The 14,689-nt window shown below is 45.6% G+C and overlaps 1 protein-coding gene across 1 annotated transcript in view; it reads left to right on the top strand.

The window, feature by feature from the left end:
* lrch2 (leucine-rich repeats and calponin homology (CH) domain containing 2) overlaps nt 1–14,689 on the top strand; it is a 36,339-nt gene that overhangs the window by 19,976 nt on the left and 1,674 nt on the right. The window contains exons 3-21 of the mRNA XM_027273740.1: nt 2,552–2,696; nt 2,852–2,978; nt 3,068–3,173; nt 3,671–3,807; nt 3,940–4,070; nt 4,149–4,236; nt 5,393–5,489; nt 5,587–5,684; nt 5,759–5,826; nt 6,004–6,108; nt 6,270–6,338; nt 6,702–6,764; nt 9,616–9,664; nt 9,748–9,888; nt 10,017–10,067; nt 10,144–10,207; nt 11,767–11,879; nt 13,310–13,447; nt 14,234–14,311. Of these exons, the coding sequence (XP_027129541.1) occupies nt 2,552–2,696; nt 2,852–2,978; nt 3,068–3,173; nt 3,671–3,807; nt 3,940–4,070; nt 4,149–4,236; nt 5,393–5,489; nt 5,587–5,684; nt 5,759–5,826; nt 6,004–6,108; nt 6,270–6,338; nt 6,702–6,764; nt 9,616–9,664; nt 9,748–9,888; nt 10,017–10,067; nt 10,144–10,207; nt 11,767–11,879; nt 13,310–13,447; nt 14,234–14,311 (1,868 nt within the window). The remainder of the gene's footprint in view (nt 1–2,551; nt 2,697–2,851; nt 2,979–3,067; nt 3,174–3,670; nt 3,808–3,939; nt 4,071–4,148; nt 4,237–5,392; nt 5,490–5,586; nt 5,685–5,758; nt 5,827–6,003; nt 6,109–6,269; nt 6,339–6,701; nt 6,765–9,615; nt 9,665–9,747; nt 9,889–10,016; nt 10,068–10,143; nt 10,208–11,766; nt 11,880–13,309; nt 13,448–14,233; nt 14,312–14,689) is intronic.

Raw genomic sequence — 14,689 nt, 5'->3', positions numbered from 1 at the left:
GTGAAGTTACAGTGAAGTTACTGTAATGTTACAGTGATGTTACTGTAATGTTACAGTGAAGTAAAAGTGATGTTACAGTGATGTTAAACTGATGCTACTGTGATGTTACAGTGATGCTACAGTGAAGTTACTGTGAAGTTACAGTGAAGTTAAAGTTAAATTATCAAATCAGATCAGATTTTATTTGTAGAGCCCAAAGTCACAAAGTCCATTTTCCTCTGAGGCTTTACAATCTGTACAGGGAGTGACACCCTCTGTCCTTAGACCCTCGGTTCCAGTGAGGAAAAACTTGCCCACAAAAACCTTTAACAGGGAAAAAAGGTGGAAGAAACCTCAGGAAGAGCCACAGAGGAGGGATCCCTCTCCCAGGACGGACAGACGTGCAATGGATGTCACGTGTACAGAACAAATCAACACAAACAGTGTGGAGCCTGGTGTGGGTCCGGTGTGGGCCCTGTGTGGGCCTGGTGTGGGCCCTGTGTGGGCCCTGTGTGGGCCTGGTGTGGGCCCTGTGTGGGCCTTGTGTGGGCCCGGTGTGGGCCCGGTGTGGGCCCGGTGTGGGCCAGGTGTGGGCCCGGTGTGGGCCCGGTGTGGGCCCGGTGTGGGCCAGGTGTGGGCCAGGTGTGGGCCAGGTGTGGGCCCGGTGTGGGCCGGGTGTGGGCCTGGTGTGGGTTCAGTCCAAGTTCAGTCTGAACTAATCTTTTCTGACTCTGGAGTAATGAGTAGTCTCAGTGACAGCTCACTGCTCTGTGGTGTTTCACATGGTTCGTGGTGTTTGTGTATTACACTGTGTCAGCTGCAGGAAACCATGTTACCTTCAGTGTTTTCAAATTGCCCACAGAGAACGACAGCGCCGCTGAGTCAGTGATCCGAGTCAGTAGAAAGACTCAAACACCACCACACTCCTCCACCCTGAACGCACAGCAGGTCTCCAGACCACACCCAAGAAAAACCTGCCAGCCAGACGCTGTGCTCCGTCTGCTGCAGGGGGCAAATAATGAACTCTAATTAACACAAATTAATCATGTTTGTGTCGCGTCAAGTGTTGAGTAAATCTGTTCCAGCTCAGTTCAGACTGCTCAGTCTGTTATCTGCTGCAGGACGTCTGTGCTGTGTCATGGAGGACGTAGACAGGCGTAGTCAAAAGTAGACAGACAGCATTTAATGAACAGGCTGCTGGGTTGGCGTGAGGATGCAGCGTAATGGATCCTCCTGGGTGGAGGCCTCGTCCTGCTGCAGGGCTCTGTGGGACCAGCAGGTGGAGAAAAGGCCCACTGTGGGCTGCAGATGGTGCATCATGGCCTGAGCTGGAGGAGGGACAAGGGGATGGAGGAGGGACAAGGCGATGAAGTGGACAGGCTCACAAAGACTACCTTCCGCCTCCACCCAGCCCCCATCGCCCATTGACCCACATGATTCCTCTGCTCCAGAAGAATCCCCCAGCAATGGGACTGAACGGGGGAGGAATGGAGGAATGGATGGATGATGGATGGAGGATGATGGATGGAGGATGATGGATGGAGGATGATGGATGGAGGATGATGGATGGAGGATGATGGAGGGCTCCATGTGGTTGTTTGCGTCTCCTCCACCTCTTTGTGCTGCAGACGCCTCGTGGTCGCTCTCACTTCTTCTTCCTGTCAGAGCGACAGTCTGATCAGACACACGTGTGTGTGTGTGTGTGTGTGTGTGTGTGTGTGTGTGTGCGTGTGTGTGTGTGTGTGTGTGTGTGTGTGTGTGTGTGCTCGTGTGTGTGTGTGTGCTCATGTGTGTGTGTGTGTGTGCTCGTGTGTGTGTGTGTGCTCATGTGTGTGTGTGCTCGTGTGCAGGACCATGCTAACACCACTAACAGCTCAGCTGGTGTTATAAATAACGGGTGGAGCTGTGTTATTGTGGCGGTGCAGCAGCGTGAAGCTGAAGCAGTTTTTCTGTTTTTATTATTCATTTAATGAAAGTCTGTCTGAGCCTCGCTGCATGTTTCATAAACATATAACATATAAATATATATATAGATTTAGACCTCAGGAGGATGTTTGTGGGACGGTGCTGAATAATCATGTTCACAGACTAAATATCAAATATTAAATTCATGTTGAGTAACACAAGCTGATGAATGCAGCATCAACATTTATTAAATTAACCTATGTGACAAAATATAAAGAATATATTTAAATATAGATTTATATTTTATATTTTACCATACATGCCAAGAATCAATCAAAAACACCTCAAACATGGTTTATATTTATTATATCTCCATATTTTCATGGGAATGCTTTGAACTGTCTTGTGACCTGAAATCTGCTGCAGACGTTCGTGGTTCCCAGAGGATGAACAGCAGATCTCTGAAGTTAGCATGCACACAGACATATGTCACATTATATGTGTAAAAATATGTTTCAGTCACATGACTGCAGTCAGTCAGAGCTGTGGCGTCTTTCTGTCAGCTCTGTAATCTTAGACCTTAGAGCTCGACGTATTGATTGTTCTCTGAGCCTGAGACATAATGGACAGTGCTGAGGTCTTTAATGTCTCATCGTCTCCTCTGCAGATCTGTCCAAGAACCGGCTCACAGAAATCCCCCCTGAAGTTTGTCTGTTCGCCCCCCTCGAGTCGCTCAACCTCTACCACAACTGCATCAAGTGCATCCCAGAAGCCATCATCAACCTGCAGATGCTGACTTATCTGGACATCAGGTGAGCAGCGCTCACAGTCTGTTCATGTTCTCAGGAAGTTCCTGTTCCCCTTTCAGAACCGGGCCCGACAGAGACGTTTCCTCTTTTACTGAAACTGATCAGCTGTTCACTCCAGTTCCTGTGTGCTCGTTCAAACGTTTGATTTCTCTCCACAGCCGAAACCTGCTGTCTGTTCTGCCAAAATACTTGTTCAGCCTCCCCCTCAAAGTTCTGCTCGTGAGCAACAACAAGCTGGTGTCCATCCCCGAGGAGATCGGCAAAGCCAAAGAGCTGATGGAGCTGGTGAGCAGCAGTTTGTGTCGGTGAACACGAGCTCGGCGTGTCGGACTGACAGAGTCGTCTCATTTTCTGTCCTCTGTCTCCCCTCGCAGGACGTCAGCTGTAATGAGATCCAGGTGCTGCCAGCTCAGGTGGGGAGGCTTCAGGCCTTACGAGAGCTCAACGTCAGGAAGAACTGTCTCCACATGCTGCCCGAGGGTCAGTCCTCCTTCTGGGCCGCCATGCAAACACCTGAACAAACATCCAATCAGATCAAATGAAGTGATGACAGTTTATATGCAATCATAACACTGTGTTCAGATCACATGACACTGATCTTCTAATGTTGACTCATGAGCTCTCCGGTTTGTGTGAAACGATAAGTCAGTTTGATTTGAAGACGTGCGTCCTGCAGCAGACATTTCTTTAAAGTCTTCTGGTTGATTAAACATCTTTGGCACACCTGGCTCCTCGTTAGGCCGTTGCTGTTATGTCACAATCATTTCATGAGTCAGACGTCAGTCGATAACAACAAAGAATTCTTCAGAAACAAACAAACCGAGCAGCTTCTCGGAAGTTCACTGAGCCGTGACGCTGCAGCATCTTAGTCTGCTCACAGAGAGTGTTAATGTGACAGATGTGATCAGGTTGTATGATGGGATTTAGTGTCTAACGGCTTCGGTTTGGTGTGACGCTCTTCGCGTCTGTCCTCACAGAGTTGGCCGACCTGCCGCTCATCAGACTGGACTTCTCCTGTAATAAGATCACAGAGATCCCTGCAGCCTACAGGAAGCTCCGGCAGCTGCAGCACATCGTCCTCGACAACAACCCTATGCAGTCTCCGCCCGCTCAGGTGAGTCTGTGGGTGATACCTGGACGCCAGCTGAATCTGGAACAATGTCTCCATCTAGTGGATGAATAAACACTGACAGCAGCTTCTGTGTGTGTGTGTGTGTGTGTGTGTGTGTGTGTGTGTGTGTTTCAGATCTGTCTGAAGGGCAAAGTGCACATATTTAAGTACCTGAACATCCAGGCGTGTCGCATGGACAAGAAGCCGGACACTCTGGACCTGCCCACGCTCGGGAAGCGCTGCCTCCCTCAGCCGCTCACAGACAGGTGAGGGTGGTTCGTGTCAGGTGATCACGATGCTCGGCTGCAGATTGAATGTGACAAAACTTCTTCTGGATGTTTCAGCATGGAAGATTTTTATCCCAGTAAGAACCACGGGCCGGACTCTGGAATCGGGAGCGACAACGGTGACAAGAGGCTGTCTACGACTGAGGTCAGGGTTCAAACACGTGACGGGCCTGTCAGCGAGCGTTCAGACCCAGCAGAACATTTTGAAACATCAGCGGCGACGTTAAGGAGCTGCTGCAGGTTCAGACAAAACAGACGAGTGTGTAGACAAAACAATGAAAGGGATGATAGAAGGAAACAGCGATAACAGAAGGTGTGGCACTGCTTCCTTCCATATCTCCTATCTCCTTTTCTTATATCCGATAAACACAGTGAGAACACAGACGGGTCTGAGGTGGATCTCTTTGCGGTCCATCTTCTGAAGTTCTCTGAGGGCGACTGAGAGGTCGTCAAGGAGAAATGTGACGCCCCGTGATTAGGGATGGGAATTGATAAGATTTTTACGATTCCGATTCCATTATCGATTCTGCTTAACGAGTCGATTCATTATCGATTCTCATTTGGGGAAAAAAAGGAAAACAAACAGTTTGATCAGCATCAACTTTGTTTAGTTCGAAGTGTCACGACGTTACAAAACCGACAGCGAGGTCAGCAGAGCCAGCCAGACTCTCTCTCGTCATGGTCATCTTCTAAATGTGATGCAGAGGCATTGGTTTCATGTGACTGTTACAGCATGTTTTACAAAGCAGCACATGGCGCTAACATGGTCGGCAGTGTGTTATTTACCTTCCGTAGTAACCACAGAGGTCAGAGGTCATAGCCTGGCTGCTCCAGTCTGAAGCGTGTCAAAAACACGACATTCATTTCTAAATATTACATGTTGTGTCACAAATGTTTCTGCATGTTGGTCGTGTTCCCTCCCGACGCTGTTATCTAGTTTAGATTAGATTATTCTCGCCCTGTCGCCGTCTGTTTTGGTGAAATGCAGCTGAACTTTGGAGCGTTTGAACCGAGCGGGTGACATTGTTTACTACTGACTGCACTGCACTACGTGGCGTAATTTGTCGAGCTTTCTGGAGAAATCGTTAGATAAGCTGCCAAACGATTCCATGGAATTGAAACACGCGGATTCCCATCCCTACCCGTGATGCTGCAGAGTCAAATCTTTAAAACATACGTGATTCATGTAGTTCACAGGTTGACATGAGAGGCATTTAGAAAGTCAGTCATCTCGTTCAGCTTGAAATATTTCTGTTTAAATATTGAAAGCTTCATTGACTCGTCCTTCTTTCCTCCTGCAGCCGTCGGACGACGACACCGTCAGCCTCCACTCTCAGATCTCAGAGACGGCCCGAGCCGACGCCCTCTCGCTTCTCTGCAAAATGGACTCTTGCAAAGGTTACCGGAAATAAGTATCAAATGTTCCTCTTTGAAAGCAATAACAGAGACTGGACTCGGGTTTGTTGAATGAACAGATGCTTCCTCCCTCTATCAGATCAGGATCTCTATGACTTTATAGAGCCCAACCCGGACGACGATCCTGCTCTGTCAGAGTGTGACGGGCAGCAGAGTGCACACGTCTCCTGTATAAAGGTATCCATCTGTTCTGATCACACCATCAGAACATCTGGTTCTGGTTCTTGTTCCTGACGTTGTGTGTGTTTCAGGAACTGGAGAAGGTTCTTAACATGTCTCACCAAAGCAAAGACAAAGACGGCTGGAAAGAAGAGTCAGGGTGAGAAACGAGTGGACATCAGAGACGTGTCCACAGCTGGACACACTCAAACTGATCTGAAGTCTGCGTGCGGCGTCACCTGATCAAACACTGTTTGACTTCAGTCAGTGAGTTCATGACAGACGTGTGGCGCTGACGAAACGGGTCAGAACTCAAACTCTCGTGCTTTCCTTCCAGTTCAGACAAAGAGCAGCTGGTTGAGGAAGAAGACGATGAGCTGAAGGAGGTTCTGGATCTGAGGAAGATCGCCGTGCAGCTGCTGCAGCAGGAGCAACAGAACAGGTGACGGCTTTTCTTCTGTCAGCGTCCTCATTGGCCGCTCTGCTCTGACTTCCTCCTCATCATCTAATCTGCAACTCGTCTCTCATTGGTCGCTGCCTCGCCTCACCTGTGTGACGTTTTTTCTTTTCTCTCCTGCTTCCTCGACTCGTTCGCTGTTTCAGACGACGGTCCTTAATTTGCAGAGCGGAGAGTCTCATTCATCGACGGAGAGTGACAGGCCGGGCCCACAGGTACACACACACCTGTATCATGTGACCCACACTGCTGACCTCAGGTCTGTTTCAGTTTAATCACTGTGAGGAGATCTGAGGTCTGAGCTGCTGCCGGGATCAGTCCACACGACTGACCCGTGATCAGTCCACGTCACTGACCCGGGATCAGTCCACGTCACTGACCCGGGATCAGTCCACACGACTGACCCGTGATCAGTCCACGTCACTGACCCGGGATCAGTCCACACGACTGACCCAGGATCAGTCCACACGACTGACCCGAGATCAGTCCACGTCACTGACCCGGGATCAGTCTGCTGCTGTAGCGGCTGTTGTTGTGCAGCTCTCTAACTGTTCCTCCGTCTGTTTCTCCGTCTGAAGGTTCCTCAGTCATTCTGGGAGCTCCAGCAGCAAACCGAGGCCCCCCCCCCAGACAGCTCGCAGGTAGGTCTGGTTCAGTTTGGTTCGCATTACTATTTCCAAACCAGTAATCAGATTACAGTTTACAGATTACTTATCCAACTGTGCGTTACTATTTTTGTCACTTTCATAGTTTTCATAGATATGTTTCTTTCTTGTGACGTCACGTTTTCAGCATGAGGACAGCTCGCGTGTAATAATACATATTAATAATATTATATCATAATACACGCCATGTAAACAACAATGGAGGGAGGAGAGAGAGGCTGGAAACAGAGACAGTATTAATCATTTTTATGTATTTGGCTTTCTAGCATATTTTGTTCATTTAATTTTTTTGTGCATTTTTGAGTGTTCTCACATTTTTTTAATGTATTTTTTATTTTTAGCCTGTTGTAAACATCGTGGACTACAATTGTTGTTACTCCTTTACACATAAACGTGCAACATTGAAACATTCACGACACCATTTCTGATCAAATACAGTGTAAAACATGTCGATCCTCATTTCATTTAAGATTTTATGAAATATAAAAGATATTTAAAATAATAATAATAATGCATATAAGTAAATATTGGTGCTAATCTTTCACATACACCAAGAAGCAATAATCAAACCATAAATAATACTGCATGAAGTATCCTGAAAGTAAATCACAAAAGCATAAATGAAAGTGCAACATGACAAAAACTGTAAGGGTTAAAAATAAAACAAATCATTAACATTTGATATGTGTGATTAGGACTGATGCTGCTTTATAATAATAATAATAATAATAATAATGGCAACACTGCATATACGTTATAGACGTGCTGCAGCTCTCATGACTACATTTAACAAACTGAATGATTCATCCAAACGTCCATAAAACGTCCATAAAACGTCCGTCACAACCTCCAGGATCCAAACTTTTTTTTAGTTTGTATGTGTGTATATAATCTATATAATATCCTGCCATCACTCATACAAACAGAGATATTAACTGTCTCGTGTGTCTCTAATGTTTCCTGAATGTTTCCTGGATGTTTCCCGGATGTTTCCTGAATGCTTCCCGAATGTTTCCTGGATGTTTCCTGAATGTTTCCTGAATGTTTCCTGAATGTTTCCTGAATGTTTCCTGAATGTTTCCTGAATGTTTCCTGAATGTTTCCTGAATGTTTCCTGAATGTTTCCTGAATGTTTCCTGAATGTTTCCTGAATGTTTCCTGAATGTTTCCTGGATGTTTCCTGAATGCTTCCCGAATGTTTCCTGCATGTTTCCTGAATGTTTCCTGAATGTTTCCTGGATGTTTCTTGAATGTTTCCTGGATCTTTCATGAATGTTTCCTGCATGTTTCCTGAATGTTTCCTGGGTGTTTCCTGAATGCTTCCCGAATGTTTCCTGCATGTTTCCTGAATGTTTCCTGAATGTTTCCTGCATGTTTCCTGAATGTTTCCTGGATGTTTCCTGAATGCTTCCCGAATGTTTTCCGGATGTTTCCCGAATGTTTCCCGGATGTTTCCCGGATGTTTCCTGAATGCTTCCTGAATGTTTCCTGAATGTTTCCTGAATGTTTCCTGAATGTTTCCTGAATGTTTCCTGAATGTTTCCTGAATGTTTCCTGGATGTTTCCTGAATGCTTCCCGAATGTTTCCTGCATGTTTCCTGCATGTTTCCTGAATGTTTCCTGGATGTTTCTTGAATGTTTCCTGGATCTTTCATGAATGTTTCCTGCATGTTTCCTGAATGTTTCCTGGGTGTTTCCTGAATGCTTCCCGAATGTTTCCTGCATGTTTCCTGAATGTTTCCTGAATGTTTCCTGCATGTTTCCTGAATGTTTCCTGGATGTTTCCTGAATGCTTCCCGAATGTTTTCCGGATGTTTCCCGAATGTTTCCCGGATGTTTCCCGGATGTTTCCTGAATGCTTCCTGAATGTTTCCTGAATGTTTCCTGCATGTTTCCTGCATGTTTCCTGAATGTTTCCTGCATGTTTCCTGAATGTTTCCTGAATGCTTCCCGAATGTTTCCCGGATGTTTCCCGAATGTTTCCCGGATGTTTCCCGAATGTTTCCCGGATGTTTCCCGGATGTTTCCTGAATGCTTCCTGAATGTTTCCTGCATGTTTCCTGCATGTTTCCTGCATGTTTCCTGGATGTTTCCTGGATGTTTCCTGGATGTTTCCCGAATGTTTCCTGAATGTTTCCTGCATGTTTCCTGAATGCTTCCTGAATGTTTCCTGCATGTTTCCTGCATGTTTCCTGCATGTTTCCTGGATGTTTCCTGGATGTTTCCTGGATGTTTCCCGAATGTTTCCTGAATGTTTCCTGCATGTTTCCTGAATGCTTCCTGAATGTTTCCTGCATGTTTCCTGCATGTTTCCTGCATGTTTCCTGGATGTTTCCTGGATGTTTCCTGGATGTTTCCCGAATGTTTCCTGAATGTTTCCTGCATGTTTCCTGAATGCTTCCTGAATGTTTCCTGCATGTTTCCTGCATGTTTCCTGCATGTTTCCTGGATGTTTCCTGGATGTTTCCTGGATGTTTCCCGAATGTTTCCTGAATGTTTCCTGCATGTTTCCTGAATGTTTCCTGAATGTTTCCTGCATGTTTCCTGCATGTTTCCTGCATGTTTCCTGGATGTTTCCTGGATGTTTCCTGGATGTTTCCCGAATGTTTCCTGAATGTTTCCTGCATGTTTCCTGAATGCTTCCTGAATGTTTCCTGCATGTTTCCTGCATGTTTCCTGCATGTTTCCTGGATGTTTCCTGCATGTTTCCTGCATGTTTCCTGCATGTTTCCTGCATGTTTCCTGGATGTTTCCTGGATGTTTCCCGAATGTTTCCTGAATGTTTCCTGGATGTTTCCTGAATGTTTCCTGCATGTTTCCGTTGCAGTGCGTCTCTGGATGAAGGCAGCAGTGGAGCGTCGGTGCTGAGCGGACAGGTAACACGCTGTCACTTCCCTTCCCGCTGTGTTTTCCTGCCTGTGCTGCAGAGACTCGTCGTAACGTCTTGAAACTTTCACAGCCGTCGTCCTCCTGCTCCTTTGACGGCAGCCTGAAGTCCGATCAGTCAGGTTCAGAACCAAAGTGGCCTGAAGTCCCGCCCGTCCTCAATCAGAACGAAGATCGCAGGAGGAACAAATACCTGAGAAAAGATTACCTGAAGGTTAGAGTCATGTCCTCATGTGTCTGTGCTGATCTGAGCTCATGGACATTTGTTCTGAGTGATGAGTGACAGAATCCGGGCTGCTGGGTCCAGGCAGAGCTGATCAGACTGTTTCTCTCTCCTGACAGTACAAGTGTCAGAGCGCTCGGAAAAGCTCCAGCGGGAACGATGACTGTGAGGTTAGTGTGCGTGAAAAATGAAACGTCGTCGTCTGCAGACGTGCCCGCTAACGAAGCCCTCGTTCTGTCTCTGCAGGAAGGCTTACGCAGCGCTGACTTCAGCACCACGCTCACCGTGTTTGGACTCAAACCCAGATCAGGTAACCTGCGTGGCTGTTCAGTGACCTCAGTGGTAATCGTTCACTTCGTGGACACGAGGCCGCATGTCTATAAAACTCCAACAGTCCAAAGTTCATCTCATTTATTGAAATGAACGGTCTGCTGCAGCTGGCATGCATGAAAGCAGCATATGAAGCGAAGCTTGTGTAAACACGGAGACAGAGCTCCATTGTCAGCCGAGCCTCTATCAGCTGTAACCAGAGTGTTTTCCTCACATGCAGCCAAATGTTTCTTTTTAAGGCGGAGTCGTTTCTCTGGAAGCGGGGACGCTTTCCAAAGAACTGTTGATCTGTTCTGTATCAGAGTTTATGAAGTCAAGTCACAGCACAGCAGGACAGACGAGTCTTTGTCTCCTGAGGACGTTTATTGAAGTGCAGCTGAGAACTCATGGAAACAACTTTGACTTTATTGATTCATGGCTTAATGTGAAACATGAGCAGAAAGAACAGCACACACTGTGTTTATTATTTTCTACATTAGAGATGAATCAAACATCATCTGTATATTTATAAACAACAGCTCAGAGCCAGCAATCTGATTGGACGACAGTCGTTCATGAGAATAACTTAATAACTTCATATATAAACACACGAGGATCGACGTCAGTAATCAAACCAATAACTAACATTCACACAACATTCACACAACCTTCTCATACTTAACAGTTAGCTAGTGTTTCTGTAGCGTTGACAGAACGTTCCAAAATAAACTTGAACTAAAGCTCCCTGCGCTGTCCCTTTAAGAAACATGACACCTGAACAATCTTTACGTGTCCGTAACAACACGAGATGAAGGACGTCACATGACGTCACATGACATCACATGACATCACATGACGTCACATGACGTCACGTGACGTCACATGACCACAGACTGACCTCATCACAAAGCAGCTGACGGTGCTAACGTGTAGCCAGTTGCTGCTCAGGAAGTGTTGATGTGTTGCCTGGCAACAGAGCAACATCGTCTCCATCAGCTTCACGAGCTCGTCCCGTACATGCCGAGCACAAAGTATCTGAGCTGGGTTTAGGTCAGGTGACTGTGGCGGTCAGGTCATGTGACGCAGCACCTGGAGGTGTGTTCAGTGTCAGGGTGGGAGCCACACATGTAGATCCATTCATGGCAAAGTCCGCTGGGATAGGAGGAGAGGTCACAGGTGATGGATGAAAAGGTGGAGCTCTGTTTGATGCAGCAGATCATCTGTAATCTCAGAGATTGTGTAACTCCTCTCCGTCCTCTAACGAGATGTTCAATGACGTCGAGTCTCACGTCCTTCCAGCTGAGGACAGAGTGTTTGACACCGTCACGCGTCCCCGCAGACTGTCTAAAACCTGAACAATGATTTCGGGTTAGTACAGTCACACGTTACTGTGAAGGAGATGTAATCAAGAGAAGATACCACGTAATGCTGCATGTAGTCATAATATTCAGAGATGGTTTTTGTTACTTATGTGGATATGATCAGAACTCTGTGTCTGTTTTCATGGTGTCTGTGTTACCTGGAGCTAAACCAGCTGAGCACTTCTGTCTGTGGTTTCAGCGTTCACCAGAGGAAGCCGCCAGGAGTTCACCTCGACAGAGCCCAGCTTCACCATGAGGAGGAAGATGGAGCACTTGAGGGAGGAAATGGAGCAGATCGGCCTCCTACGTCAGGTCAGACCGACTCGTCTGCAGATCCTGCCTTTGTCTCAGTGTTTACACCTTTCAGGGAATCAGTCACGTCTCAATTCAGTGTCACAACACTTCTAAGAAGTCGAGTCATAAAGTGACTCATCATGGTGTAACCGAGGAGGAGGTCACATCCGAATCCAGTGATGATGAATCTGTCACATTCATCATCATCAACATTCCACTGTGAAAACAAAGATGAGCTAAGGGTGTGTCCCATGATGCTGATGGAGGTCTGCAGCTGGTGGAGGTCTGCAGCTGGTGGAGGTCTGCAGCTGGTGGAGGTCTGCAGCTGATGGAGGTCTGCAGCTGGTGGAGCTCTGCAGCTGGTTGAGCTCTGCAGCTGGTGGAGGATTGCAGCTGATGGAGGTCTGCAACTGATGGAGGTCTGCAACTGATGGAGGTCTGCAGCTGATGGAGGCAGCAGCAGCGTGGACAGAAGACACGGCGAGGTTCTGAGTAAATGGACCGAGTGGAGACACTTGTCTCAGTGATCACAGTCTGAAAGTGGACAGACAGAACCGGCTGCTCGTCAGTCTTGCGTGTTTTCTTCACACAGTTATTACGTGACAGTTTGCAGCCTCCTCACACTTTATGAATTTATTAATATTCGTGTTGAACCGTAACAAATCATTTCTATTTTTAAAAAACGGTCAGAAACACAAACGGTAAAAATCCTGATCAGAGTTTTCAGAGAAATCGTTTGTTTGTTTCAGTTTGTGCTAACAGAGCAAATAATTAATAAATAATTTTCATAAATGAAAGAGGGCGGCTGTGGCCCAGGAGGCACAGCGGGTCGTCCACTAATCAGACATTCAGGGTTCGATCCCCGGCTCACCAAACTGCTCCCTGTAAGTGGTTTTAGATGAATAAATGGAAAATGGAAAAACATTTCAGATTCAGCCGTCTGCTCACAGCCTGCTGAAACCTGGACGTAGTCTCCGTGACGTCCCCGCAGACTGTCTAAAACCTGGACGTAGTCTCTGTGACGTCCCCGCAGACTGTCTAAAACCTGGACATGTAGTCTATCATATGTTGATCAGACTCTGGTCAGCTACCTGCAGGACCTGGACTTTGCTGATCATCATGTACAAACAGGCTTTGGTTGGTTTCCTGTGATCGCTGCTATGATCTGATCTGAAGATCAAATTTCGCAACACCTCATACATGAACTCCTCAGTTCAACGTTTTCACTTGAATCATGTACAGCTGCAGGCTCACTTCATTTTCTCTGGAAAATTCAGCCTCAGGATTCACAGTTAAGATATGATCGTGTAAACGTGCCTGAATATGACTGAATAAGTTCATAACACTGCAGGTCTGGGCTCTGTCCTCAGATCATCACAGTCTTCATATTTGTGTTTGTGTCGATCAAACTGAGAATAATCAGCTGACGTCCGTTCGTGTGTTTTCAGAACATCGAGTCCAGGCTGAAGGTTTTGCTCCCGGACGATGTTGGCGCTGCTCTGATGGACGGCGTCGTTCTTTGTCATTTAGCCAATCACATCTGTCCTCGCTCCGTCTCCAGCATCCATGTGCCGTCTCCTGCAGTGGTACGTCCCGAAAGTCCAAATCTGACCTCTTTACTCTGACTAATGAACTCTTAAAAACCCGTGACGATGTTTGTTTGTAGTTTGTGCTGTTTGTAGTTTGTGCTGTTTGTAGTTTGTGCTGTTTGTAGTTTGTGATGATGTTTGTAGTTTGTGCTGTTTGTAGTTTGTGCTGATGTTTGTAGTTTGTGCTGATGTTTGTAGTTTGTGATGTTTGTAGTTTGTGCTGTTTGTAGTTTTTGCTGATGTTTGTAGTTTGTGCTGTTTGTAGTTTGTGATGTTGTTTGTAGTTTGTGCTGTTTGTAGTTTGTGATGTTTGTAGTTTGTGATGTTTGTAGTTTGTGATGTTGTTTGTAGTTTGTAGTTTGTGCTGTTTGTAGTTTGTGATGTTGTTTGTAGTTTGTAGTTTGTGATGTTGTTTGTAGTTTGTGCTGTTTGTAGTTTGTGATGTTTGTAGTTTGTGCTGTTTGTAGTTTGTGCTGATGTTTGTCGTTTGTGCTGTTTGTAGTTTGTGATGTTGTTTGTAGTTTGTGCTTATGTTTGTAGTTTGTGCTGTTTGTAGTTTGTGCTTATGTTTGTAGTTTGTGCTTATGTTTGTAGTTTGTGCTGTTTGTAGTTTGTGCTGTTTGTAGTTTGTGATGTTGTTTGTAGTTTGTGATGTTTGTAGTTTGTGCTGTTTGTAGTTTGTGCTGTTTGTAGTTTGTGCTGTTTGTAGTTTGTGCTAATGTGTTTTCATGTGTTTGACCTGATAAAGTGATTTTGTTTCCTTGTGTTTGTTGTGGCCTCCAGCCAAAGCTCAGCATGGCAAAGTGCCGCAGGAATGTGGAGAACTTCTTGGATGCCTGTAAGAAGATGGGCGTGCCGCAGGTGAGACAGAAAGTCATTTTGATTTACTTTATTATGATTCAGATATGTGATCAAATGTCTATTACTCGACATATTGTCTATATTATTATTATTATTATTATTATTATTATTATTATTATTATTATTATGTCTACCTTTAATCTCTTGATGTTTCACTTGTTTATTTAAATATGAATGTCTCGTTAACGCAGAGATAAATCTCTCAAACACTGAAACAACATTAGAGAAACGTTATCACAAGTAGTTTCATTATTATAATTCTATCTTAAAGTTTAATCTTAGTCACAAGTAGTTTCATTATTATAATTCTATCTTAAAGTTTAATCTTAGTCACAAGTAGTTTCATTATTATAATTCTATCTTAAAGTTTAATCTTAG

This window comes from Larimichthys crocea, chromosome XXII (assembly GCF_000972845.2).
Source record: "Larimichthys crocea isolate SSNF chromosome XXII, L_crocea_2.0, whole genome shotgun sequence".
Taxonomy (NCBI): Eukaryota; Metazoa; Chordata; class Actinopteri; family Sciaenidae; genus Larimichthys; species Larimichthys crocea.
This window is presented reverse-complemented; position numbering and strand designations above follow the sequence as displayed.